Source organism: Haematobia irritans, chromosome 5 (genome assembly GCF_050003625.1).
Source record: "Haematobia irritans isolate KBUSLIRL chromosome 5, ASM5000362v1, whole genome shotgun sequence".
In the NCBI taxonomy this organism is placed as follows: Eukaryota; Metazoa; Arthropoda; class Insecta; order Diptera; family Muscidae; genus Haematobia; species Haematobia irritans.
Genome location: NC_134401.1, coordinates 132,357,022 through 132,383,347, shown reverse-complemented (window position 1 = coordinate 132,383,347; position 26,326 = coordinate 132,357,022). Strand labels below are relative to the sequence as shown.

General features: G+C 31.1%; 1 protein-coding gene across 3 annotated transcripts in view; it reads left to right on the top strand.

Moving 5' to 3' along the window:
- The window catches only part of Gdap2 (ganglioside induced differentiation associated protein 2), a 266,573-nt gene that overhangs the window by 228,030 nt on the left and 12,217 nt on the right, over positions 1–26,326 (top strand). The window contains exon 1 of one of the 3 annotated variants that reach the window (XM_075312432.1): positions 2,524–3,749. The exons of the other annotated variants lie outside the window; for them this stretch is intronic. Within the exon in view, the coding sequence (XP_075168547.1) occupies positions 3,613–3,749 (137 nt within the window). The 5' untranslated portion in view covers positions 2,524–3,612. Of the gene's footprint in view, positions 1–2,523; positions 3,750–26,326 lie in introns of those variants that run through there. 3 annotated transcript variants of the gene reach the window in all.

Here is a 26,326-nt window from a genome sequence, read left to right as displayed (position 1 = left end):
CGTTTCCCAGATACATGTGGTATACCAAATTGTAGGTATTGATGTCTTCTACCAAGTTCCGTTGTCAGTTTTGTGTACGAAGTCCATTCCTGGCCTCAGCGCTGGAAATACTGTCCTGACCACCAGTGCGTCCAACAGTTTCTGGAAAATTTTGTTCTACACTCGGCGTTTCCCAGATACATGTGGTATACCAAATTGTAGGTATTGATGCCCTCTATCAATATCCGTTGTCACTTTTGTGTACGAAGTCCATTCCTGGCCTCAGCGCTGGAAATACTGTCCTGACCACCAGTGCGTCCAACAGTTTCTGGAAAATTTTGTTCTACACTCGGCGTTTCCCAGATACATGTGGTATACCAAATTGTAGGTATTGATGTCCTCTACCAAGTTCCGTTGTCAGTTTTGTGTACGAAGTCCATTCCTGGCCTCAGCGCTGGAAATACTGTCCTGACAACCAGTGCGTCCAACAGTTTCTGGAAAATTTTGTTCTACACTCGGCGTTTCCCAGATACATGTGGTACACCAAATTGTGGGGAATAATGTCCTCTATCCAGCTCCGTTGTCACTTTTGTGTACGAAGTCCATTCCTGGCCTCAGTGCTGGAAACAGTGTCCTGACCACCAGTGCGTCCAACAGTTTCTGGAAAATTTTGTTCTACACTCGGCGTTTCCCAGATACATGTGGTATACCAAATTGTAGGTATTGATGCCCTCTATCAATATCCGTTGTCACTTTTGTGTACGAAGTCGATTCCTGGCCTCAGCGCTGGAAATACTGTCCTGACCACCAGTGCGTCCAACAGTTTCTGGAAAATTTTGTTCTACACTCGGCGTTTCCCAGATACATGTGGTATACCAAATTGTAGGTATTGATGCTCTCTATCAATATCCGTTGTCACTTTTGTGTACGAAGTCCATTCCTGGCCTCAGCGCTGGAAATACTGTCCTGACCACCAGTGCGTCCAACAGTTTCTGGAAAATTTTGTTCTACACTCGGCGTTTCCCAGATACATGTGGTATACCAAATTGTAGGTATTGATGCCCGCTATCAAGTTCCGTTGTCACTTTTGTGTACGAAGTCCATTCCTGGACTCCACATAGGAAATAGTGTCCTGACCACCAGTACCCAGTAATAACCAAGCTAAATAACATTGAACAGGCACATATGGCACACCAAATTGTAGGTAAAGCTGTTCTCTACCATATTCTGTGTATAAATCGTTGTTTTTAAGCACGGATATACATAAATTTCATTAAATATTCTGTCTGTCCGTCTTATATTAATTCAGTTTTTGTCGTCTCTGTGTCACCCTGTTATTTTTTCGATAACCCTGTTATCGAAAGTTAGCGACGTCGCTATCTTCACGCAGGTCAGAAATGTCACCAGCATTACTGAGGTGGGATAATCCACCGCCGAAAAACTTGTTGGTGTTCGGCGGGCATGCTAACCATTGCACCATGGAAATTATTACACAAAAATATTCTTTAGCAGAAACGAATATTTAGACAAAGTTTTTTGTTGTTGTTAATGTTGTCCCTTTATAGGCAAATAAATATTGTAGCATCCTGAGTTAATATTTAGACAAAGTTTTTTGTTGTTGTTAATGTTGTCCCTTTATAGGCAAATAAATATTGTAGCATCCTGAGTTAATAAGAACTCTTATTAATTTGATGTTATTTTGTTTACCTTAACAATTTAAAAATGCCTTCTTAAACTGCTAAATGATTCTACACAAAAAGTTCTGTTCTATGAAACGAAATTTTAGACAAGCAAAATTTTCTTTTGACGCAAATAAAAAAGTTTACAGACTATCGTTGTATCATTTATCATTTTATGCTCTAAAAGAAAATACTTTATAGGACTAGGGAAATACATTAGTCTAAAATTTCGTTCCGGAAGAACGTATTACTATTACGCCCCACTTTTAAAGAATTTTTGCAAGACTGCATTACCAAGAGTTTTACACAGCATGGAAAAAATATTTCGTCTTTCAAGTCTGGAATTGAATACATCATCTTCATTTCATTTTCTTCATAATGACATGAAATATTGTAGATGTTGGTACTTTTCATTACACTTGAAATGAATTGTACGAATAATCGTTTAGAGCCATCCGCATTCATTGTGTGTTCCGTCATTGTAGTAAAAACCGCTTAGTTTACTTAATATACATTGGGTGAGCGATTAACGCTCATCAAACATGTAACTAAAACAACGACATCATGACGAATAGGATAAAAACAACAATTCTTAGGAGAAGTTTGAAAACGCCGAAGATAGTGAGAGTAATACAACAACATTCTGTGTATTACTGATGGTGGTGTTTATTTCACATGAGTACCCGCTTATTTCATACACTGAGCATGACATGGAATGGAGAAAAATGTATCTTTGATGAGCACAACAGAGAGCAACAAAGAAGAAAGAGAGATACAAACAAAACAAATGCCTGTACTCGGCAACCCAATACAAGTAACAACGCATTTCATAAGTTTCCTAATGTGAACGAGATGTTATAGTGAATTCAGTTGATGAAACGCTACGTCTCAATACGGTTGCTCTTTTTGAGATACTCTTCACGAGAAGAAATTTGGAAAATAAAAGCCGTCGCTGTTGAATAAAAGAAAAATACTACAAAAGAAGAAATTTGTGTAAAGAATACAAAATTGTGGAAATAAAGAAAGAACAAAGATAGAAATAAAGAAAATAAATATTTATTTCGTTCATTCGATATATATACATAATACACAAAGGAATAACAGAAGATTGTTGTAAAGGCCATAACGACCTACCGAACAACTAACAAACTACGATAAAGTGTATACAAGAATAGAAAAAAATACACCATAAAACGTAAAACAAATCAAAAGAAGAGCTTAAATAATTTACATGTGTAATTTAAATATTCAGTGAAAAAATATATTGAAAGTGAATTAGTGTTTGTTTCCTTTCCTAAAAATATCAGAAAACGTACGAGCAAACCTCCCAAAAATATACGGCAAAAAATATTACGAAATTATTGTTAGACCTAATACGCCATACACTTCGTACATGAAAAGGACAGACATACACGAGAGCAAAGAATTTTGACGTAATTTCTGGAATATATTTAATAAAAATAAAATCCCGAAAATAATAAAATCAAGAAAGTCTAAAAATATTGTGAACAGATTTATTGTACTTAATTACCGAAGACATCTCCATAGACAACAAGGGAGAACAAAAATCAATAGCAACAAGAAGAAAAATATCAAAGTAAAGCGGCAGCAGACATACTAACCTCCTTCCTACCCACCAGTTATATACGCTCTCTACTTGTCATTCTTGAATAACAGAAAATAATAAAAGAGGACACCAAATCCCCACTCTCTCTCGGTCTTACACACACACAGAGTGTTTTCTTGATTCTCTATAACTCCAACCTTAAAATACAAATCTCACTTGAAACCTTAACAAGAAACAGAAAAATAATAAAAAAATCCTAAAATCCACCGTACATAACAGAAACAGCATTAAACTAAAGAAAAAAGAGACCAATAAACTTTAAAAATTACCGTCACTCTGTTGGTGAAATTGATTGAATCCCCCCACAACAAAAGTGAACCGAAGATTATGACAATGGTTGAAGGTATGACTTCAATTGAATTGGGTACGATACCCTCACAGGATCCCACAACGATAGGTGGTGGTGGTGGTGGCGGTGGTGAAATTGTAATGCCTGAAGAGGTTATGGAGACGCCCGAAGAAAGGTCAGTGATTGATTGTTTGTCCATCGGGGGGGATATAGGGTCAAAGAGTGACATGCGTGTGTATGTTTATTTGTTGTTTACATATAAATTTTATATACAAATATAATCACATTGTGTACATATATAAACGTATTATGTACAATAGTATAACAAAATTCCTAAATAATGGCGTATAAACTACTTTGAATGAGAATGAAAGTGTGGTCCATAAAGCGTTTTAAATACGCCAATTTATGTTCAGTGTTTGAAATAAACCCCCTAGAAATATTTAAAATAAGTTAAATTGAACTGAGTTTGACCGGGTTAAAGTTCATGTACTCTCCAGCGAGGAGTTTAAAGCCTTAAAAACCTTGTTATAGAAAATATTCAAAAATTTAAAGATAGAATAAAAAGTATAAAATCGGAGACATATCAGCTTGTGAGCCCAAATATGGGCCAAATAGGGTCCGACATGAAAGATCGTTAAACACATAATTTCACTTGTCAATTAGCACAATTTCCACAATAGAACTGTGAACTGCGTTGTTCACGTTTAATTGCAATAGAGAAATTGTTTTTCTGATTTTGTGTTATTTAATGAATACACATCGAAAGAAACCCCACTTGTTGCAAATTGTTCCAAACCACTGGTAACCTAATCTTCCTATGTCCGAAATATTCCCATAGTATATTTTGGCTCAAAATTATATGGAATTCAGTTCGTTTCCAATGAGGAAATATGTAGCAGATGGCTCGTAAGGAATTTCCGAAAAATATTTTTCAAAATCAAAAATTTATTTGAAAATCTCATCCGATACATTTCAAATTCTTTTTCCACAAAAATTCTCTGCACCAAATTTCATTAAAATCGACCATGAATAAGGCAAATATTTTTTACGTCGTCTAGTAACCCATAATTACATGCTTAAAAAATCGGCACCAACTATGGGTCTGTAGACATCGGCCAGGAAAAGTTTCTTTTTAATCCCAAATTTAAGGATAATTGGACTGTCCCATAGGCCTTAATGACAGATTGATATGCAGCAAACAACTCAAGCGCTGAGGTGTGAAATTGCTTTTCTGTCGAACTTGCGGGGAATGCAGAGATGTCTGCGCCAGTATCGATGAGAAACTAATAATTGAGCTTATTATCACGTATAAATAGGCGACATTGGTCACCATAAACAGGGTGCCTTCTAGTATTCCTATGAAAGATTTGTCGGAAACATTTCCTTGCTTGTTCTTGGAACTTATAGTGAAACCATCACAAGGGCTAACTTTGGTGTTGTTGCTTTACCAACTTCTCGATTTGGAATTGCTTCTAGAACCAGAGGAGATTGCTTCGATTTTATTTGTGAATTTATCGATTTTCATTTCCAAAATTGATGCAATGGCGTTGATGCCCCATCGTTAGGTTGTATCCGCAATTTTATCTACCATTTGTGCCAATTTATTCAAAGATTACTTCACTTACGTTTGAATGACTTGGGCTTGTTTAGGTAGATGTTGCATCCATAGAGATTTATTTGCCGCAAAATATGACATTTCACGAAGTAAAGGGTGATTCTTTTGAGGTTAGGATTTTCATGCATTAGTATTTGACAGATCACGTGGGATTTCAGACATGGTGTCAAAGAGAAAGATGCTCAGTATGCTTTGAAATTTCATCATGAATAGACTTACTAACGAGCAACGCTTGCAAATCATTGAATTTTATTACCAAAATCAGTGTTCGGTTCGAAATGTGTTTCGCGCTTTACGTCCGATTTATGGTCTACATAATCGACCAAGTGAGCAAACAATTAAATAAGCAAAATTGCCGCATTTGGAGTGAAGAGCAACCAGAAGCCGTTCAAGAACTGCCCATGCATCCCGAAAAATGCACTGTTTGGTGTGGTTTGTACGCTGGTGGAATCATTGGACCGTATTTTTTCAAAGATGCTGTTGGACGCAACGTTACGGTGAATGGCGATCGCTATCGTTCGATGCTAACAAACTTTTTGTTGCCAAAAATGGAAGAACTGAACTTGGTTGACATGTGGTTTCAACAAGATGGCGCTACATGCCACACAGCTCGCGATTCTATGGCCATTTTGAGGGAAAACTTCGGAGAACAATTCATCTCAAGAAATGGACCGGTAAGTTGGCCACCAAGATCATGCGATTTGACGCCTTTAGACTATTTTTTGTGGGGCTACGTCAAGTCTAAAGTCTACAGAAATAAGCCAGCAACTATTCCAGCTTTGGAAGACAACATTTCCGAAGAAATTCGGGCTATTCCGGCCGAAATGCTCGAAAAAGTTGCCCAAAATTGGACTTTCCGAATGGACCACCTAAGACGCAGCCGCGGTCAACATTTAAATGAAATTATCTTCAAAAAGTAAATGTCATGGACCAATCTAACGTTTCAAATAAAGAACCGATGAGATTTTGCAAATTTTATGCGTTTTTTTTTTAAAAAAAAGTTATCAAGCTCTTAACAAATCACCCTTTAATTAGGTAGGTTAGGTTAGGTTAGGTGGCAGCCCGATGTATCAGGCTCACTTAGACTATTCAGTCCATTGTGATACCACATTGGTGAACTTCTCTGTTATCACTGAGTGCTGCCCGATTCCATGTTAAGCTCAATGACAAGGGACCTCCTTTTTATAGCCGAGTCCGAACGGCGTTCCACATTGCAGTGAAACCACTTAGAGATGCTTTGAAACCCTCAGAAATGTCACCAGCATTACTGAGGTGGGATAATCGACCGCAGAAAAACTTTTTGGTGTTCGGTCGAAGCAGGAATCGAATCCACGACCTTGTGTATGCAAGGCGGGCATGCTAACCATTGTACCACGGTGGTTCCCTCCATTGCACCACGGTGGCTCCCTACGAAGTAATACTGATGGTTTCTTGTCGCCGATTTCAATTTCTCGAAGCAACCTTTTTAATCGCTTTTCTTCCGAATCCATAAATCGTTCTTGTATGCTTCTCTTCAAAGTTTCATACATATTGGATTCTCGGTGATTTATTATTATGTCACTTACTTGAATCATAAGAACAGAAAAAGAAAATATTTAATAGTTTATTTCACAAACGCTTCTTCAAATAAAAATTTTCCGAAAAATTATTAAATTTTTTAATTTTTTACATATCAGAATAAAATGTCTAAAATAACTCACCTTTAAAAATTAATTTTTAAACAAGCCAAAATTATTTTTAAGCAAAGTGAAAATATTAGAGTGGTGTTGCTCCTACAACCACCAAGTACATAATCTAATCTTACCTCTCATCCTCCTCGTATTAAATATAAAATAATTAGATGAAATTTATCTCAATTTAATCTATATTACAGCTTCCTGGCATTAGATATAAAATAACAAATAAGATTTTGCTTCATCTCAAGGATTTTTTTTCCTAGCTTTTGAAACTGTTCAACATCGTCATTGATTTCCCATATTAACTTGCGTTCATTATTTCCCTATTAAAAAAATCTCTTTAAACCTATATAATTTATGTTAGTTGGCAACACCTGTCATATTCTCCGGTTTTTGCATGTGACGCACTTAATTTCATTGTGAAACTACTACCCTTGTCTCATACCAAAATTGAAAGAGGAATTGAAACAAAAAATTAAACTACACTGAGTGTTCGTGTTCAATTGTTAAATATACGAGTTTTCAGGTTGAAGCATGTCATATTGTGGTATTATAGTTTTTTTTTGCTACTATTCCATACACACCCACAATGGAGAAGCAACCTCATGGGACATTGTTTTTGTTAGCTCATTTTGAAAATGGTAAAATCTATGGAAGAAATGGTTGGAAACTATATATTTAGGGCCGTTAGGTTGTAGTGGCAGCTCGATATTTTGAGGCTCACTTTGACTATTCAGTTCCTTGTGATAATACAGATGGTGAACTGCACTCTTATCCCGAAACCACTTAGAGAAGCTTTGAAACACTCAGAAATGTCACCAGTATTATTGAGGTGGGATAATCCACCGATGAAAAACTTTTTAGTGTTTGGTCGAAACTTGATTGGAACCCACGACCCTGCGTATGCAAGGCGGGCATGCTAACCATTACACCACGGTGGCTACCAACTGCTTCAGCTATAGTATCCTGATGAACCCTGTTCAGATCTCCCTGATCTCTTTTGTAGAGCTGGATCTCACGCTCTAGATAATGTAGATAAACCCTTACATTCCTAGGCGGTGGTTATCTATCCATACGATTGTGATGATTACTGGGAGAACAATCCAGGATATTCTGCTTTGACAGCATATAATTGTGTCTACGAACAGGGGAGTACTGACATTCTGTCGCAGTTTTAAGGGCAGTGTTTTGGCAGGTCTATTTGTTATTCCACTGCGTATTACTTGCCTGAGGTGTCGACACTGGCGCTGCATAGTTCACCACTAATCAGCCAAATGCCTTATAAGTAGTCAACATTCAACTACCGGCGTTTTTCGGCCATCCATGTAGTGAATAGTGTGGCTGAGGATTTGGTGTCAGATATCATCAAATTTCTAGCTGTAAAATAATTGATGAGATCTGCATATAATACAATTTCTACGCCTTTCAGAAGAGGGTGGAATAGGGGATAGGTAGAGGTTGATCAGTGCCCGTAGGGTGAAATACTTCACCTCGGTGAACTCTCTGTTTCACTCTACGGGGTCCTGACTTCTTATCCCTAAAAGCCATATGCGTCTCAGCCGCCAAGCCTCCCGTTGCCAACAAAAATAGGTCGGCTTCATTCTCTACTGCAATCTCCGAGTATTCAGCATCCTCACAGCTGGAACTTTCTCTAATAGTAAACCAATCGCTTCAGGTATTTCGATTAGAAATCGTGGGCGAATGAGATCAAGAAAAGGAATGACCTCTACTTTCAAATCAAGTACTCCTTTAGCTGTTCCCCTAATATTTGAAATTTGTCATACTAGTCCCTTTTCCTAAATAGATATCTTCAGATAAGGATTTCCACTTTTAAAACAAGGAGGAGGTCCAGTCTTTTATCCAGAGAAGAGTGCTTTTGTTATCTTATTTTTATCTCAGTAATGCCTAATCCTAAGGATTGAAGGTAAATCTTGATTAAGAAATGGAAATTTAGCACGACGGAGGTCCTCTCCTCGTTCTATATTCAAATAATCCTACCCAGTTTTTATAGCATAACCAGTACTTTACACTCACACGCAGAGTCGGCATAAGATCACCCCAAACATGTTTTAAGAGCAAACTATTACTCTTGGACGTTAAACATGGAACATTTTTGTTGCCAAAATTAGATTGTGAAAATACCATTTTGTGAAAATACCATGATTGCGACAAACATGTTCTAGGTTCACATCGATGCCCTCATTCCAGAGTACGCTAAGTCGACTTAGCATGTTTTGATGGATATCGTTGTTTTCTATTCTGATTGATGTGAATTACATTTCGAATTTATTGGACACTTTTATCAAAAGTTATGGTTAATATTGTACTTAGCCTGTGACTAAAGTTTTAAAAAATGTCCAATCCAAAAAGGGCGAAAAACTTTGTTCGGCCTAAAGTAGTCTAAGTCATTTTTAGCCATGTTCTGTTATAACTAGTTTGAGTTCGTACATACTAAAAAAGATCTGTAATAAATATGATTTTAAGACCGAAAAAAGGGAATTTCTATCTTATACAGTTTTTGAGAAATTACAAAAAAACTTTGAACTTGTTTCCTGTAAAACTCACTTTTTAGACTTAGCGTACTTTGGAATGAAGACATCGACATAAATTATAAAAGTGACGAAAACTTATCACATTGAGAAAGTTTTAACTAAAACATGAAAATTTCCATTAACTAAAATAAATTTAAACTAGCTTTCGTGTTTCCCATTTTTGAGTCCACGTTCCTGTCAATTCAAAACAGGGATACAAATTAGGGGCACATAAAAAAAGTGGACAATAGGTAGATCGAAATCTCAAAAATCCACTCCCTCCAACTCGGAGACTCTTCATCCCATCTCGCTCAGTTTATTTTCCATTAAACCCTCTATTCCTCTCCTCTACCATGTAATGTTCCGCATAACCATTAAACAGTTGGTTTTACAATATTTTAAAAATTGTCTCACTACATAGACATATACGTAATCGGTAGATCAAAATCTCAAAATTCCACTCCCTCCAACTGGGAGACTCCTTAACCCATCTAACTCAAATTAATTTTCAATAAATCATATTTTTTACGATAGCCAAATACATGTTCCTCTATCTCTCTACCATGTAATGTTCCGCATAACCATTAAACAGTTGGCGTTACCATTTTAAAATATATTTCCACTACGTATACGCCATGGTAATCGCAATTTTCTTTATCGGATTACTAATTATCCCTCAACCAAAGTGAACAACTAGCGTTTCAATTCAAATAAATTTTTAATGGGACTGAGTCTATTTATTTGCCTTTAAACATTTTCCCATTTCATATTCATAAATAGTAATTACGGCTATATTTCCAGCTATCACTGTGCTAATGTAGGACAAAAAGGGTGGTTAAATGGGCAAGGATATCTCGTCTGAGAGGGATTCAATTTCAATCGATTTTTAGCTATTCAGTCACAGTTCTTTTTGTTTTTGTTTTTTTTTTTTACATTACCCCGCCTCTATCATTATCAATAACGATGGAATGTTGGTTTCCCCCCAAACCAACTTATATGAGTATGTCTATGAACGTGCTATTAACATACTTTCAAATGAAATATTAAATACAAAACGGCAATGTTTTCCAAGTTCTAAGCTTCTACGATATATACACACATTAGGTTCATGTTGGATCCATGTCAGACTGCCTGCCAAGTGAATAGGACACAAGACTTCTAAAGAGGGCCATGATTTAAGCAAAATAGACAAAAAACTTGCAATTCAAATACCTCAACTAAAACGTATGGAGCTCAAGGTATTTTCCTTCGTGTGTTCGTTTCATTATTTGTGTTGCGCTGCGGCAGTCAAAGCCTGATGGTAGTCCATTTTAATTCTGTTCCGTTTTAAGGACAATGACGTCATTGACACTCATATATAATTTATCACATTGACATCATTGCTGGTTATTTAGCCTTCATTGGGCCCCCCACGATTATGGATTTAGTTTTAAGTTGGTGGAGGGGGGGAGCAATTTTATTATCCTTGCTCAGCGAAATCTGTGATGTAAATGTAACGTCTTTATTTGATTTTCCTTTTTCCTCTTAAGTTTTATTTTAATTAATCGCACAAAACCGAATTATTTTAATAATGATACGGCACGAATTCAATTGATTTATTTCATGCTATAATCATTGGAAAAAATCTATTTTTTTTTTCTTACGAATAGTCTTTTAAAGCCAATAAAGATAACCAAATTGAATTGTTTGCTACATTCATTGTCATAACTAAAATATTTCCTTGTAATGAATGCATGAGGATAAATTGTAGAAATAGTGTTTTCATTAATAAATAATTTGATAAATTTTTACAAATTCAAACAAATTAGTTTGCAATTTTGTAATTTAATTGAAATATAATAATTTAAGTGATAAAACAATTTAGAAAGAGTAATATTCCATATATACCCTAACCCTACCCTCTTTACTCCGGAATTAGTTAACTTAGGCTGCCCATTTCGTTCCAAAAAAATTGAAGAAAGTTTTACCAAAAATCTACCAACTAAAAAAATCGCGTTTTGAAGTTGTCAAAATTTTATTTTTATAGAAAATTTTGTCAAAATTCTATTTCTATAGAAAATTTTGCTAAAGCTCTATTTTAATAAAGAAATTTATTTAATTTTATTTCTATAGAAAATGTTGTCAACATTTTATTTCTATAGAAACGTTTGTCAAAATGTTATATCTATAGAAAATTTAGTCAAAATTTTACTTTTATAGAAAATTTTGTCAAAATTTTATTTCTATAGAAAATTTTGTCAAAATTTTATTTCTATAGAAAATTTTGTCAAAATTTTATTTCTATAGAAAATTTTGTAAAAATTTTATTTCTATAGAAAATCTTGCCAAAATTTTATTTCGATAGACGAATTTTGTCAAAATTTTATTTTGTAAAATTTTTATTCACAATTTTATTTCTGTAGAAGAATTTGTCAAAATTTTATTTTTATAGAAAGATTTGTACAAATTTTATTTCTATAGAAAATTTTGACAAAATTGTATTTCTATTGAAAAATTTTCACAATGTTATTTCTATAGAAAATTTGGTCAAAATTTTATTTTTATAGAAAGATTTGTCAACATTTTATTTCTATAGAAAATTTTGTCAAAATTTTATTTCTATAGAAACATTTTTCAAAATGTTATTTCTGTAGAAAATTTTGTCAACATTTCATTTTAATAGAAAAATTGTCAAAGTTTTATTTTTATAGAAATATATGTCAAAATTTTATTTCCACAGAAAATTTTGTCAAAATTTTATTTCTATAGAAAATTTAGTAAAAATTTTATTTCTATAGATAATTTAGACAAAAATTTTCTATAGAAAGAAGAACTTTGTCAAAATTTTTAAAATGTTGATTCAAAATTTTATTTCTGTAGAAGAATTAGTCAAAATTTTATTTTTATAGAAAGATTTGTCAATTTTTATTTCTATAGAAAATTTTGTCAAAAATTTATTTCTATAGAAATTTTTTTCAAAATTTTATTTCTATTGAAAAATTTTCACAATGTTATTTCTATAGAAAATTTTGTCAAAATTTCATTTCTATAGAAAATTTTGTCAAAATTTTATTTCTATAGAAAATTTTGTCGAAATTTTATTTCTATAGAGAATTTTGTGAGAATTTTATTTCTAGAGAAATTTTTTCAAAATTTTATTTCTACAGAAATTTTTTTCAAAATTTTATTTCTATAGAAAAATTTGTCAAAATTTTATTTCTTTAGAAAATTTTGTCAAAATGTTATTTCTATAGATAATTTTTTCAAAATTTTATTTCTATTGAAAAATTTTCACAATGTTATTTATATAGAAAATTTTGTCAAAATTTAATTACTATAGAAAATTTTGTCAAAATTTTATTTCTATAGAAAATTTTGTCAAAATTTTATTTCTATAGAAAATTTTGTCAGAATTTTATTTCGATAGAAAATTTTGTCAAAATTTTATTTCTATAGAAAATTTTGTCAGAATTTTATTTCAATAGAAAATTTTTTCAAAATTTTATTTCTATAGAAAAATTTGTCAAAATGTTATTTCTATAGACAATTTTGTCAAAATTTTATTTCTATAGACAATTTTGTCAAAATTTTATTTGCACTGAAAATTTTTCACAATGTTATTTCTATAGAAAATTTAGTCAAAATGTTATTTCTATAGAAAATTTTGTCAAAATTTTATTTCTATTGAAAAATTTTCACAATGTTATTTCTATAGAAAAATTTGTCAAAATTTAATTTCTATAGAAAATTTTGTCAAAATTTAATTTCTATAGAAAATTTTGTCAAAATTTTATTTCTATAGAAAATTTTGTCAGAATTTTATTTCGATAGAAAATTTTGTCAAAATTTTATTTCTATTGAAAAATTTTCACAATGTTATTTCTACAGAAAATTTTGTCAAAATTTAATTTCTATAGAAAATTTTGTCAAAATTTTATTTCTATAGAAAATTTTGTCAAAATTTTATTTCTATAGAAAATTTTGTAAAAGTGTTATTTCTCTAGAAAATTTTGTCAAAATTTTATTTCTATAGAAAATGTTGTCAAAATTTTATTTCTATAGACAATTTTGTCAAAATTTTATTTCTATAGAGAATTTTGACAATTTTGTAAAAATTTTATTTCTAGAGAAATTTTGTAAAAATTTTATTTCTAGAGAAATTTTTTCAAAATTTTATTTCTACAGAAAATTTTTTCAAAATTTTATTTCCCCAGAAAATTTTGTCAAAATATTATTTCTATAGCAAAATTTTTCAAAATGTTATTTCTATAGAAAATTTTGTCAAAATTTTATTTCTATAGAAAATTTGGTCAAAATTTTATTTCTATAGAAAATTTTGTCAAAATTTTATTTCTATAGAAAATGTTGGAAAATTTTTATTTCTATAAAAATTTTGTCAACATTTTATTTTGATAGAAAATTTTTTTAAGAAAATGTTGTCAAAATGTTATCTCTATAGAAAATGTTGTCAAAATTTTATCTCTATAGAAAATTTTTGTCAAAATTTAATTTTTTAGAATTTTTTGACAAAATTTATATCTACACCCAGAAAAAAGTGACCTCTTCTTTAAGTTAAAATGAACTTATTGTGATGAAATTTTAACTTCGACATTTTAATTTGTTTGAATGATATGATTTTCGTAGAAATTAGGTAGAATGCATTCCATATATTAGTTAACATTTTCCTATATTTATGTACCACTATACTACAGAATGAAAAAATTTAACTGAATTGAATTCATATATGGAATGATTTTATTGAACTTTTTTCGTTCATTTGGATAAATCTTACATATTTGTGGTAAACCTTTTACTTCAAAATTAGAACTGCTTATCTTCGTTTTTAAATAGAATTTTATTTATATAGGCAATTTTTTCTTTAATAAAAGACATGTTTTATTAATATATTAAATATATTTATTTAGAATCAACAGCATCGACTGGCCTTGAAATATTAATGTGTTTTAATATTCCAAGGCCAGTCGATGCTGTTGATTCTAAATAAATATATTTAATATATTAATAAAACATGTCTTATATTGAAGAAACAATTTTTCTTCTTCTAGTACCTTTCACTTTGAATAAGTTGCTGCCTAGCGATTTTGTCCACCTTTTACAATTTCAATACCTACAAATATAAACAAAAAATCCTAAACCAATTTTTTCACAAAAGGTTAGTGTCACTGAATAGTACCTGATAATCGAAAATTCCATAATGAAGTCGAATGAAGGGGTTGTTATTCTGCTGGTGTTTTCTTTTTTTATAAACCAATTTGCAACAAACGAAAAATTTTCTCACTAATTTAAAATAACAAATATTTTATATATTTTATTTTTTTTTATTATATTAATTTACTATATTATTTTAACAATCTCTCACGCGCAAACACATCGATGACAGGTAGCGATTACAGGTAGATAAAAGAAATGTAGGAAATTTTCCTATATTCTAATACGTGTGCTTCCTTAAGTTTTGAAAGGATTGAATACTTCGTAGTAGGAATATAAATAAATAAAATAAATAAATAAATTTATCATTATATAAGAAAATTTACTAAATTTGTGGAAACTTGGTTTTAGTTCGGTTTTTGTTTATTTTTACGAATGCTTTGTTATCAATGAATAAAATTTTCTTGTTCAGTAGTAAATTCTTATACCCAGCGAAGAAAACAGTATTAGTAAAATTACATGCCTTATTCTAGTTAATGAACTATTCCTAACTGCTTTCAGTTTAGGATTTTTTACTGAAACAAGTAAATTTTATTATTTGACACAAAAATTTAACTGAATGGAAATAAAATGGCTAAACTAAATTGATGAACATTTTTTCCTTTAGTTTCGAACTTTTGGTTGAATTCTACCAATTGTGCCAACCGTGCCTACCACCGGATTTTCTCAAATTACCCATATTAATTAACCAACCTTCCTCAAATCTGGCTTAAAATAATCCTCCATGTAATCCCTTACACCGGCAAAATAATGAGCTACATCCATTTACATCTAGGTACATCAAATGTGTAGGAACCCTTGCTTACTCGGTTATGTTAAAACCGTTCACACCTCCCTTATTCCTCGAAAAAACAATTACATACTTTTTAATTTTGTTTTGAAAAATCATCATCAAGAGATTTAATGATTATAATAACAAAAACAAAATATAAACATTTCTAACAATTCATTCCCAGCTATTTTCCACCTTTATAAGTTATGAATTAATTATAATGGTTCAAAGTGCTTTTCAATTAGATCCATTAAAACGGGCGTTTTTTGTCTATCACACCTTGTACTAAGATCCCTCATTTCAATGTTCAAACAATATAAAGTTCCTATTTGCCTATAGATAGCTCACATCGAGCCACTTTCTTATTGATTATCGAGCAGCAATGTAATTGATCGACTTAGATACGTGAATATATTATTCATCATCTTCTGTGTAAATATCAACAAAACAGAAAGCGTGCTATGAGTAACAATGAATTATATCGCGTCAATCGCGTATTTACACAAGTTTATATTATGTAAATTTTCCGTATTTGCAGTTGTATTTAAATAACTGCAATTTATAAACTAAATACAATTCATGTTGGTCGATTACATCTGGTTGGCGGGCTGATATGGCTGCGGACATGAGAACTTAATGGCAAGATAATCAAATAGTTTTTTTTTTTTTTTAATTTTAGAATTATAATTTTTTGAAGGGATATTAATTAAATTAAATTAAATTTAAATTATTTGAAAGTTATGTTTTAGAAAAAATACAAATTAAATTAAATTCAATTACCGAATAATATGATAATTTTGTTTTTAAATAATTTTACTAAAATTTTTATTTTAATTTACTTTTTATATTTTTCTTGGTGTAATATTATATTTTTCTAATTAATTTAATTTGCCTATATAAATATAAATGTCCCTCATTTTATATTCCTATATATTGTTCTGTAAATATTCATATTCAAATTTGTATAGTTTTTACCACTCGAGTTAGCTACTGTTTTAACTGCATTATGACAAGGTAGACTGCATAGCAAATATTACGATTATTAGTATTCGTTCCGCTGATAATGAATGCTAATACAATGGCCCATAAAAACTCAGCTAAATAGTAAATATTACAAAAAAAAAAATTATAGCATATATAAATACGTATGTGTTGTACTGTAATAATACATATTTATATATATTTCACTTCCTAAGATAAGCATCTGGAACAGTTGTTTTATTTTGTGAAAATATTATATTCTGCATCATCTTGGGAAAAATTACACTGTTAGAAAAATATGTTTTTCATATGTTCCGATATAAACAAAATGTATTTCGGGCACGATTTTAAACCACAATATATTTAAGTGCGAACATGTAATGTTCGTAAACTAACACTAAATGTTTGGGACATCTATGTTAATATGTTAGAATATATTATGTTTGGGGCATGAATGTTTCATAAAAATCATATGTGTGAATACAAACATATATAAATTTACAAATTTCGACTAAACATACATATGTTGTGATACTTTATTCAAAGCGACAGAGAGAGTATAGAGAGAAATAGAGATGGAAAACGGGAGAGTTGACGAAAGATATCAATATAACACAGCAAAAGAGTCAACACAGAACAATTTCTGTGAAACCGCTTGTATGTTGTTTCGGAAAACTGTTTTATGATAAGGCCAAAAATTTGATATGCTTAAGTCTAAATATTATTTAATTTGAATTAAGAGAATAGACATTCGGAACCAAGAGAATAGACATTTGAAAAACAAACAGCATATGTTTTCGCCTTGAGAGCAGCGTTTTATGTATGTGTGGACATGTGTTTTGTTTATCATTTTGGCATTATGGGCACAATTTTTTTCTTGGTTCCTTAAAAGAAATCAGGGGTCTTCATAAAAATAGCGAAAGGGCACTATACACTTTTTAGAGTTGGGACAGTAAAATGAATTAAAAAGCAAACTTTAGTTCCTCTTTAGTAGTCCACGAGGAGTTGACGGACACCATCAAATATAAAAGCGGGCATTAAGTTCGAGTTTTACAGCTAAAACAATTTAAAAAGTTTATTTTCTTTAAAATGAATTATTAAGAAAAATAATAGGAATTTTAGAGCGATGGTGTTAAATGCTAGTAAAAAACTTTTCACTCCTAAATAAATTTATGTTTATATTATAAAATTATGTATGTATGTTTATACTCGACTCCACGTTCTTCTTTTGTTAGTTTTTGAATTCCTTCAGTCCTTCAGTCAATTTCGTTTATATCAAGCACTGTTACTTACTATAAATCTTTAATAACGCACATTTCGAAGTTTCATTTAAAAAATTTAATATAGTATAAATATAAATGTGTAAATTAAAAAAAAAAACAAAAAAAAAAATGTTCGGTCGGAGCAGGGATTGAACCCACGACCCTTTGCATGCAAGGCAGACATGCTAACCACTGCTCCACGTGGCAAACAAATGTATGTTTCTGTTAAATAATGTTATGTTTGCATGGGCTCGTGGGCGCTGCAAACTATGCTATATAAATGTAACTTAAAACGATAATTATCTACTGGTGACTATAACAGCTACGTAGCCCAGTGGATAGTGTGTTGGCTTACAAACTGTATGGTCCTCGGTTCGATTCTCCGTGCAGGCGAAAGGTAAAATTTAAAAAATTTATAAAAGTGAATAATTTCTTCAACATTATTTGTATTACAGAAAAAGGTGCCAATAACTAAAAAATTTCGTGGAAGTGAAAATTACGAGTATGTTAGGGAATGAGTACAATCGTGTTTGGGAAAAATTCTTCCAAGCATATAATATTTTTGGCTCAAAATGCTTCCAAACATATAATGTGTTCACATAAAACAAACATATTAATGTTTCGGCAGTATGCAATAATATATGTGCTTCCTGCAAAATATGTTTGGAACATATGTTAAAGAAGCGATTTTTTTTGAGGGTGTAGATAAGATAGAACATTTTGATGATGATGGAACATAGTACACTTCATGTGAATCTTTGTTTTATGGTATCCCCAAACTTTATGCAGTATATTTTGTAATCATAAATATTCAAGGATCGTAATACATTTGACATACACTCAAAAAAACACAGTGAACGTACCGTGACAAAAAAACGGAAATTAATTTTAGACATTTTTAAACAAACTATAGTACAAATGACGAGATGACAAACGAGATAAACAAACTATAGTACAAATGACGATTATGTATCCTCTACCATTGATTGCGTAGAAACTTCTACTAAAGACGATCATCCACAATTAAATTACTTGGGTTGCGGCCGATGGCAAGGCATTTTAAAACTTATTAACATCACCTTCTAAATTGTAAGTTAGTCCATGCGGGATATATAGTGGACAAAAGAAAGTTCGATTAAAAACGTATATATTCAGTTCTTGGTCGGTATATATAGGGAAGAAATAATTACGATATGAACTTTTATGCGGTAGTTATAGAGCCAGAATTAAAATATGGGGGTGGCTTTATATGGGGGCTATATACAATTAAGAACACAAGCCTACCAAAAATGGCAGATTTTTTACTGTTTGGTAGATTGATATAATTTTTGAAGTTTTGCAAGAGTTTGCAAAATATTCCTCTCCAACTATGAAATGCTTCATAAATTTTCTATAGAAATAACATTTTGACAAAAGTTTCTACAGAAATAAAATTCTGACAACATTTTCTATAGAAATAAAATTTTGACAAAATTTTCTACAGAAATAAAATTTTGACAAAATTTTCTATAGAAATAAATTTTTGACAAAATGTTGACAAAATTTTCTATAGAAATATAAAATTTTGACAAAATTTTCTATAGAAATATAAAATTTTGACAAAATTTTCTATAGAAATATAAAATTTTGACAAAATTTTCTATAGAAATATAAAATTTTGACAAAATTTTCTATAGAAATATAAAATGTTGACAAAATTTTCTATGGCAATAAAATTTCGGTAGATAATATTTTTCTCTTAGAGGCTCCGAAAGCCAAATCTGGGGATCGGTTTATATGGGGGCTATATATAATAATGAACCAAATTTTGCATGGTTGTTAGAGACTATATACCAACACCATGTGCCCAATTTCAGCCAGATCGGATGAAATTTGCTTCTCTTTGGGGGTCCACAAGCCAAATCTGGGGATCGGTTTATATGGGGGCTATATATAATTGTGGACCAATGTGGACCAATTTTTGCATGGTTGTTAGAGACCATATACCAACACCATGTACCAAATTTCAGCCGGATCGTATGAAATTTGCTTCTCCTTGAGTCTCCGAAAGCCAAATATGGGGATCGGTTTATATGGGGGCTATATATAATTATGAACCGATGTGGACCAATTTTTGTGGGCTATATATAATTATGAACCGATGTGGACCAATTTTTGCATGGTTGTTAGAGACTATATACCAACACCGTGTTCCAAATTTCAACCGGATCGGATGAAATTTGCTACTCTTACAGACTCCGCAAGCCATATCTGGGGATCGGTTTATATGGGGGCTATATATAATTGTGGACCAATGTGGACCAATTTTTGCATGGTTGTTAGAGACTATATACCAACACCATGTTCCAAATTTCAGCCGGATAGGATGAAATTTACTTCACTTAGAGGCTCCGCAAGCCATATCTGGGGATCGATTTATATGGGGGATATATATAATTGTGGACCGATGTGGACCAATTTTTGCATGGTTGTTAGAGACCATATACCAACACCATGTATTAAATTTCAGCCAGATCGGATGAAATTTGCTTCTCTTTGGGGGTCCACAAGCCAAATCTGGGGATCGGTTTATATGGGGGCTATATATAATTGTGGACCGATGTGGACCAATTTTTGCATGGTTGTTAGAGTATATATACCAACATAATGTGCCAAGTTTCAGCCGGATCGGATGAAATTTGCTTCTCTTAGAGGATTCGCAAGCCAAATTTGGGGATCGGTTTATATGGGGGCTATATATAATGATGGACCGATGTGGACCAATTTTTGCATGGTTGTTAGAAACCATATACCAGCACCATGTGCCAAATTTCAGCCGGATCGTATGAAATTTGCTTCTCTTTGAGGCTCCGCAAGCCAAATCTGGGGATCGGTTTATATGGGGGCTATATAATTATGGACCGATGTGAACCAATTTTTGCATGGTTATTAGAGACCATATACCAACACCATGTATTAAATTTCAGCCAGATCGGATGAAGTTTGCTTCGCTTTGAGGGTCCACAAGCCAAATCTGGGGATCGGTTTATATGGGGGGCTATACGTATAAGTGATACGATATGGCCCGTTTGCAATACCATCCGGCCTACATCAATAACAACTACTTGTGCCAAGTTTCAAGTCGATAGCTTATTTTGTTTGGAAGTTAGCGTGATTTCAACAGACGGTGGGACGTACGGACGGACATGTTTAGATCGACTCAGAATTTCACCACGACCCAGAATATATATACTTTATGAGGTCTGAGAGCAACACTTCGATGTGTTACAAACGGAATTACAAAGTTAATATACCCCCATCCTATGGTGGAGGGTATAATAATTATCCCCGGAAGGAAATTTTGGACAAAGTGTGTATGCTTCATTTGTGTATAATTTTTTCACTCTTTTTGAGATTTTGAAATTATTAAAGTTGAAGGAAACTTTCTCATATTTGTGAATTTTAACTAAACCCCAATAATTTTCATGAACTAAAATTAAGTTAATATTTTTGAGTGTATAAACTTATATAAAATTAATCAACTGAGAATATCATTCTCATGTGTTTTTTTATTGTTCTTCATTCCAAAAACTTTCAAGAACAATGAATGTTTTTAAGCTTTTTCTGCGATTATATGCAATAAACCAGATTTGAACACAAAACAGTGATGTTAAGGGAAAAAAAATTCTTAAATTAATGCAAAATTTAATACTGGAAAGGAATTTTATATATGATAATATTTACTAAAAAAGTTGATAAAAAAAATAATAGATAAAAATTAATAAACTTTTTATCGGTCCATAATTTCACCCCATAAACCCATACCCAAAATATACTTTTTGCGCCTTCTGAAGGAGCCTTCAGCCTATCCGTTTGAAATTTGGACCTCTAGTTATGATACGATTTCGGGCTTATGATAATATCACCATTCCTTTTTTACCAATAATTTTAAAGCTATATTAATGAGCTAAAGGGGAATTCCAAGAAAAAATACGTATTTTAGCCTCTATAGCTAAATTTAAAACTTCAAAATCCAAAGATAAATTCTTTCACTCTTATTTTGACATATTGCTACGATACATAGGTCCGTGTATAATTATAATAGTATATTGAATAGTAAATAAGACTCGATTAATATATCATTCTTGTTTAATTCTTATGATTTATTATTATAGTAATAATAAGACTAAGATTTTATTAATTTCACACTTCTTGTGAAATAAATGAAAACCAATACTAACATACAACGAATCTTATCCTTGAAGATCTTTAGTTTTTTAACTATCTTTTTCTCTACTATCTTACCAATGCAGTAGTATTATCTACCGATAAGAAAATCATCACGTGAAGACATATGATCTGCATAAATCACCAAATTTGACAGAATCTCTTGTAATTCCATAAACCATTTGATTTTACTCCGAATATTTTTCGCTTAACTCTCGTTTCTCTGTTTCACTGGTGTTGGTTTGTTTTTATACGCATTGTTGAGGAGATAGCAGTACCTGTCACATTGGGGAAAACTGCTGTATTTTTATCTGATGTTATACTTGGCGATTCCCTTCTCCCAGCCCCTCCAAAAACTATGGTAAAACTCGTAAGTTTTGCTCATTTTTTTCTGATTCATTCATCACAATTACACGTCAACATTGACCATAAATAAGCGGTAAATTGTGTGTTTGGGAGTGTGGTGAGGCGTAATTGTTGTTTTGCGTTTGACTCTAACCACCTACCTACCTACCTGTTTTGGGATTCATCAACAACATTCACTTAATAATTGTTAATGCCAATGACAAATTGTGTTGCCGGCAAGTGAATGGATGATTTTTTTGGAGCAAATCGATTTGTTTGAATAATTTCACTTCTAAATACTTTGATCTTTTAGCTATCATCACTTAACGAATGCGATTAATGGTTCATTCTTCGAGGGAGAGCTTCTTGACTTGGGATTTAAATTGATGTGAAAATTGATTTGTTTATAAATCATAGAATTTTCTTGCTGTACCAAGATTTATATAAAATAGACAATTTTATTTGCATACTTTTAGGCGATGCAGTATTGTATACGAAGGGAAAATTGGTAAAAAAATATAGCATTGGTCCCTTAAATACGATTGTATGTAAAAGCACCGATAACATCCGTAATACGTAACGAAATTTTTAAGCACAATCTTTGAAAAAAAATATATATGTTAAAATAAATTAACTAAAAAAAAATGCGACAACATCACAAAAGGTGCCACAAATATGTAAAAATATATATGGTATTTAATGGCACAACAAAAAAGTATCATCAACTGAAAAAAGTTGACAGTGTTTGATTACAGACACTGCCAACTTCAAATGTTGATCAAGGGAAAGATAAGCGAATTTCTTATGAAGATGTCTATTGGGAATTTCTGAAAAGTGTCACTAGAAATAAAAAAGGTGGCACACTTTTTATAAAGAAAAACTAACAATTAAACCCAGTATTTTATATAGAATCGGGAAATAATTTTTTTTAATAGAGGTCATCACTATGATTTTATCTCCATTTCCTATAAAACCATTCCTTGAAATTTTATATTAACCTGGATTATCTACTATTGAAAATATCCTTTGCATACTTTTAAGTGCAACACTTCTACACTAAAACCATGATGATACAAAAGGGGAAATTGTTTACAAATAGTCGAACAAAAAGTCGAATGGTAAACTCGATTATTTGTTAAGTCACCGACCATATCCTTCATGTTAACGATATTTGAGGTCATAAAAAATCTTTTTAAAGTATAAATAAGTTTTATTAAAAAGTGGCACAGTATGGGGAAAAGGTGACACAAAAATGTAAAAAGAATCACTTTAAAATAAAGTGGCACAACAGTATCACCGCTTGAAAAAAGTGGCAAATTTGCCACTAAAGTGGCATAACACTCACAATGTTCTCAATTTTCTAAAAACAATATTTTGCTATCCTTGGAAAGAGAAAGGATTATAGTGATGACATATGCTTATGATGTGGTACTAACAGTCAAGGAAAAATTCCTCGATACAGTTGGAGCTGTCATACACAGAACCCTCCGAAAGACTGGGAAATGGAATAGGGAGAATGGTCTAGGGTTAAATCCTGCAGATACCGAACAAATTATGGACTGCTTGAGACGTTAGATTGCCACGGTTAGGGTTATCTTCTTAGGTGGATTTTGGACAAAAAGTTGTGCATATCGTCAGGTACAGATTCTCTAAATGCAATGTGGCATCTATTGCCTTTGTTAGCCAAACGGAAAACATTACCGGCATTGGTTTTCGAAATAATACAAGATTTGGCAACCATAGTGGTTTCTATTCTAGAGACCTTAATATCGCGCATTGGTTACCTGAGCACAACTGTAATATTTTAGAAACCGAAAAAGTAATAAAAATGGGGCCAAATTGGCTGAGATTTAATGTTCCACCATACACTGAAACAAAATGACTCGGTTCCAAAGTGTTTGTCTTTACACTATTGATTTTTGTATTGATCTCCTTTAAAATTGGGGTTTGCGTACTTAATAATGAGACACATTCTTCCATTTATTTGTTGTTTTCTTCTTTGTTATATCATGTGGTATTAAAGTTCTTTAAACCGTGTTAACCGCAATTAAAATTTCCAAATTCAGGCTCGACTTCAAAATTATCCCATTCATTAAACAAATAGTTTGATGATTGCTTTATATAGCCACGGGCGATCTCAATAATATTGAATATTTGTTCCCTAAATGGTATGACAAATTGACCTCAGTTCAATAGAAATTGATTTTATGTAAGATACCCATTTTAAAGGCGAATCTTCTAACTCTAAAGACAACACGTCTTTATCATCTTTTGGTCAAAGAGAAAAATTTTGGTTTGAGATAACAGCACCTAAAACTAAGTGGTGGCACCTTATATGTGGCAAAGAAATCGAGATGTGTGATAGAAAATACTTCGTAATATTAACGAAAATTTTCATTAAAATTGAGACAACGAAACAATTTCATAAATACAATGAAATTCTTCATTCTTATAATGATTTTTTTTTATACTCGAAGCGTTTCTCGACCAGTGTTGCCAGTATTGGGGATTTTCCTCCAAATTGGGAATATTTTTCGTGAATGAGGACGCAATTTCTGAGTTAGGGACGTGGGGATTTGGTGGGGAATTTTCATAAATTTGGGGATTTTTTTCGAGAAATAGTTTAAATTTTTTTTAACAAAAATCAATTTGGTCAAAATTCTATTTCTATAGACAATTTTGCCAAAATTTTATTTCTATAGACAATTTTGTCAAAATTTTATTTCTATCGAAAATTTTGTCAAAATTTTATTTCTATAGACAATTATGCCAAAATTTTATTTTTATAGGAAATTTTGTCAAAATTTTATTTCTAAAGAAAAATTTTCCAACATTTTATTTCTATAGACAATTTTGTCAATTTCAATTTTGTCAATTTCAATTTTGTCAAATTTTCAATAGAAAATTTGGTCAAAAATGTTTTTCTATAGAAAATTTTCTATACAAAATCTGGTCAAAATTTTATTTCTATAGAAAATTTTGTCAAAACTTTATTTCCCTAAAAAAAATTGTCAAAATGTCCCTAAAAAATTTTGTCAAAGCTTTAGTTCTACAGAAAATTTGGTCAAAATTTTATTTCTATAACAAATTTTGCCAAATCCAAAAACATAAAATTTTGTCAAATTTTTATTTCAATAGGAAATTTGATAAAAATTTTGTCTTTCCATAGAAAATTTAGTCAAAATTTTATTTCCATAGAAAATTTCGTCAACATTTTATTTCCATAAAAATTTTTGTCAAGCTTTATTTCTATAGAAAATTTGGTCAAAATTTTATTTCTATAACAAATTTTGTCAAATCAAAAAACATACAATTTTATCAAATTTTTATTTCAATAGGAAATTTGATAAAAATTTTCCCTTTCCATAGAAAATTTAGTCAAAATTTTATTCATATAGAAAATTTTGTCAAAATCTTATTTCTATAGAAAATTTTGTCAAAATTTTATTTCTATTGAAAATGGTATCAAAATTTTATTTCTATAACAAATTTTGCCAAATCCAAAAACATAAAATTTTGTCAAATTTTTATTTCAATAGGAAATTTGTTAAAAATTTTGTCTTTCCATAGAAAATTTAGTCAAAATTTTATCTCTATAGAAAATTTTGTCAAAACTTTATTTCCCTAAAAAATTTGTCAAAGCTTTATTTCTATAGAAAATTTGGTCAAAATTTTATTTCTATAACAAATTTTGCCAAATCCAAAAACATAAAATTTTATCAAATTTTTATTTCAATAGGAAATTTGATAAAAATTTTCTCTTTCCATAGAAAATTTACTCAACATTTTATTTCTATAGAATATGTTGTCGAAATTTTATTTCTATAAGAAAATTTTATTTCTATGCCAAAATTTTATTTCTATAGAAAATTTTTGCAAAATTTTATTTCTGTAGAAAATTTTGTCAAAATTTTATTTCTATAGAAAATTTTGTAAAAACTTTATTTCTATAGAAAATTTTTTCGAAATTTTATTTCTATAAGAAGATTTTGTCAAAATTTTATTTCTATAGAAAATTTTGTCCGAAATTTTATTTCTATTGAAAATTTTGTCAAAATTTTATTTCTATAGAAAACTTTTGCAAAATTTTATTTCTATAGAAAATTTTTGCAAAATTTTATTCCTATAGAAATTTTTGTCAAAATTTTATTCC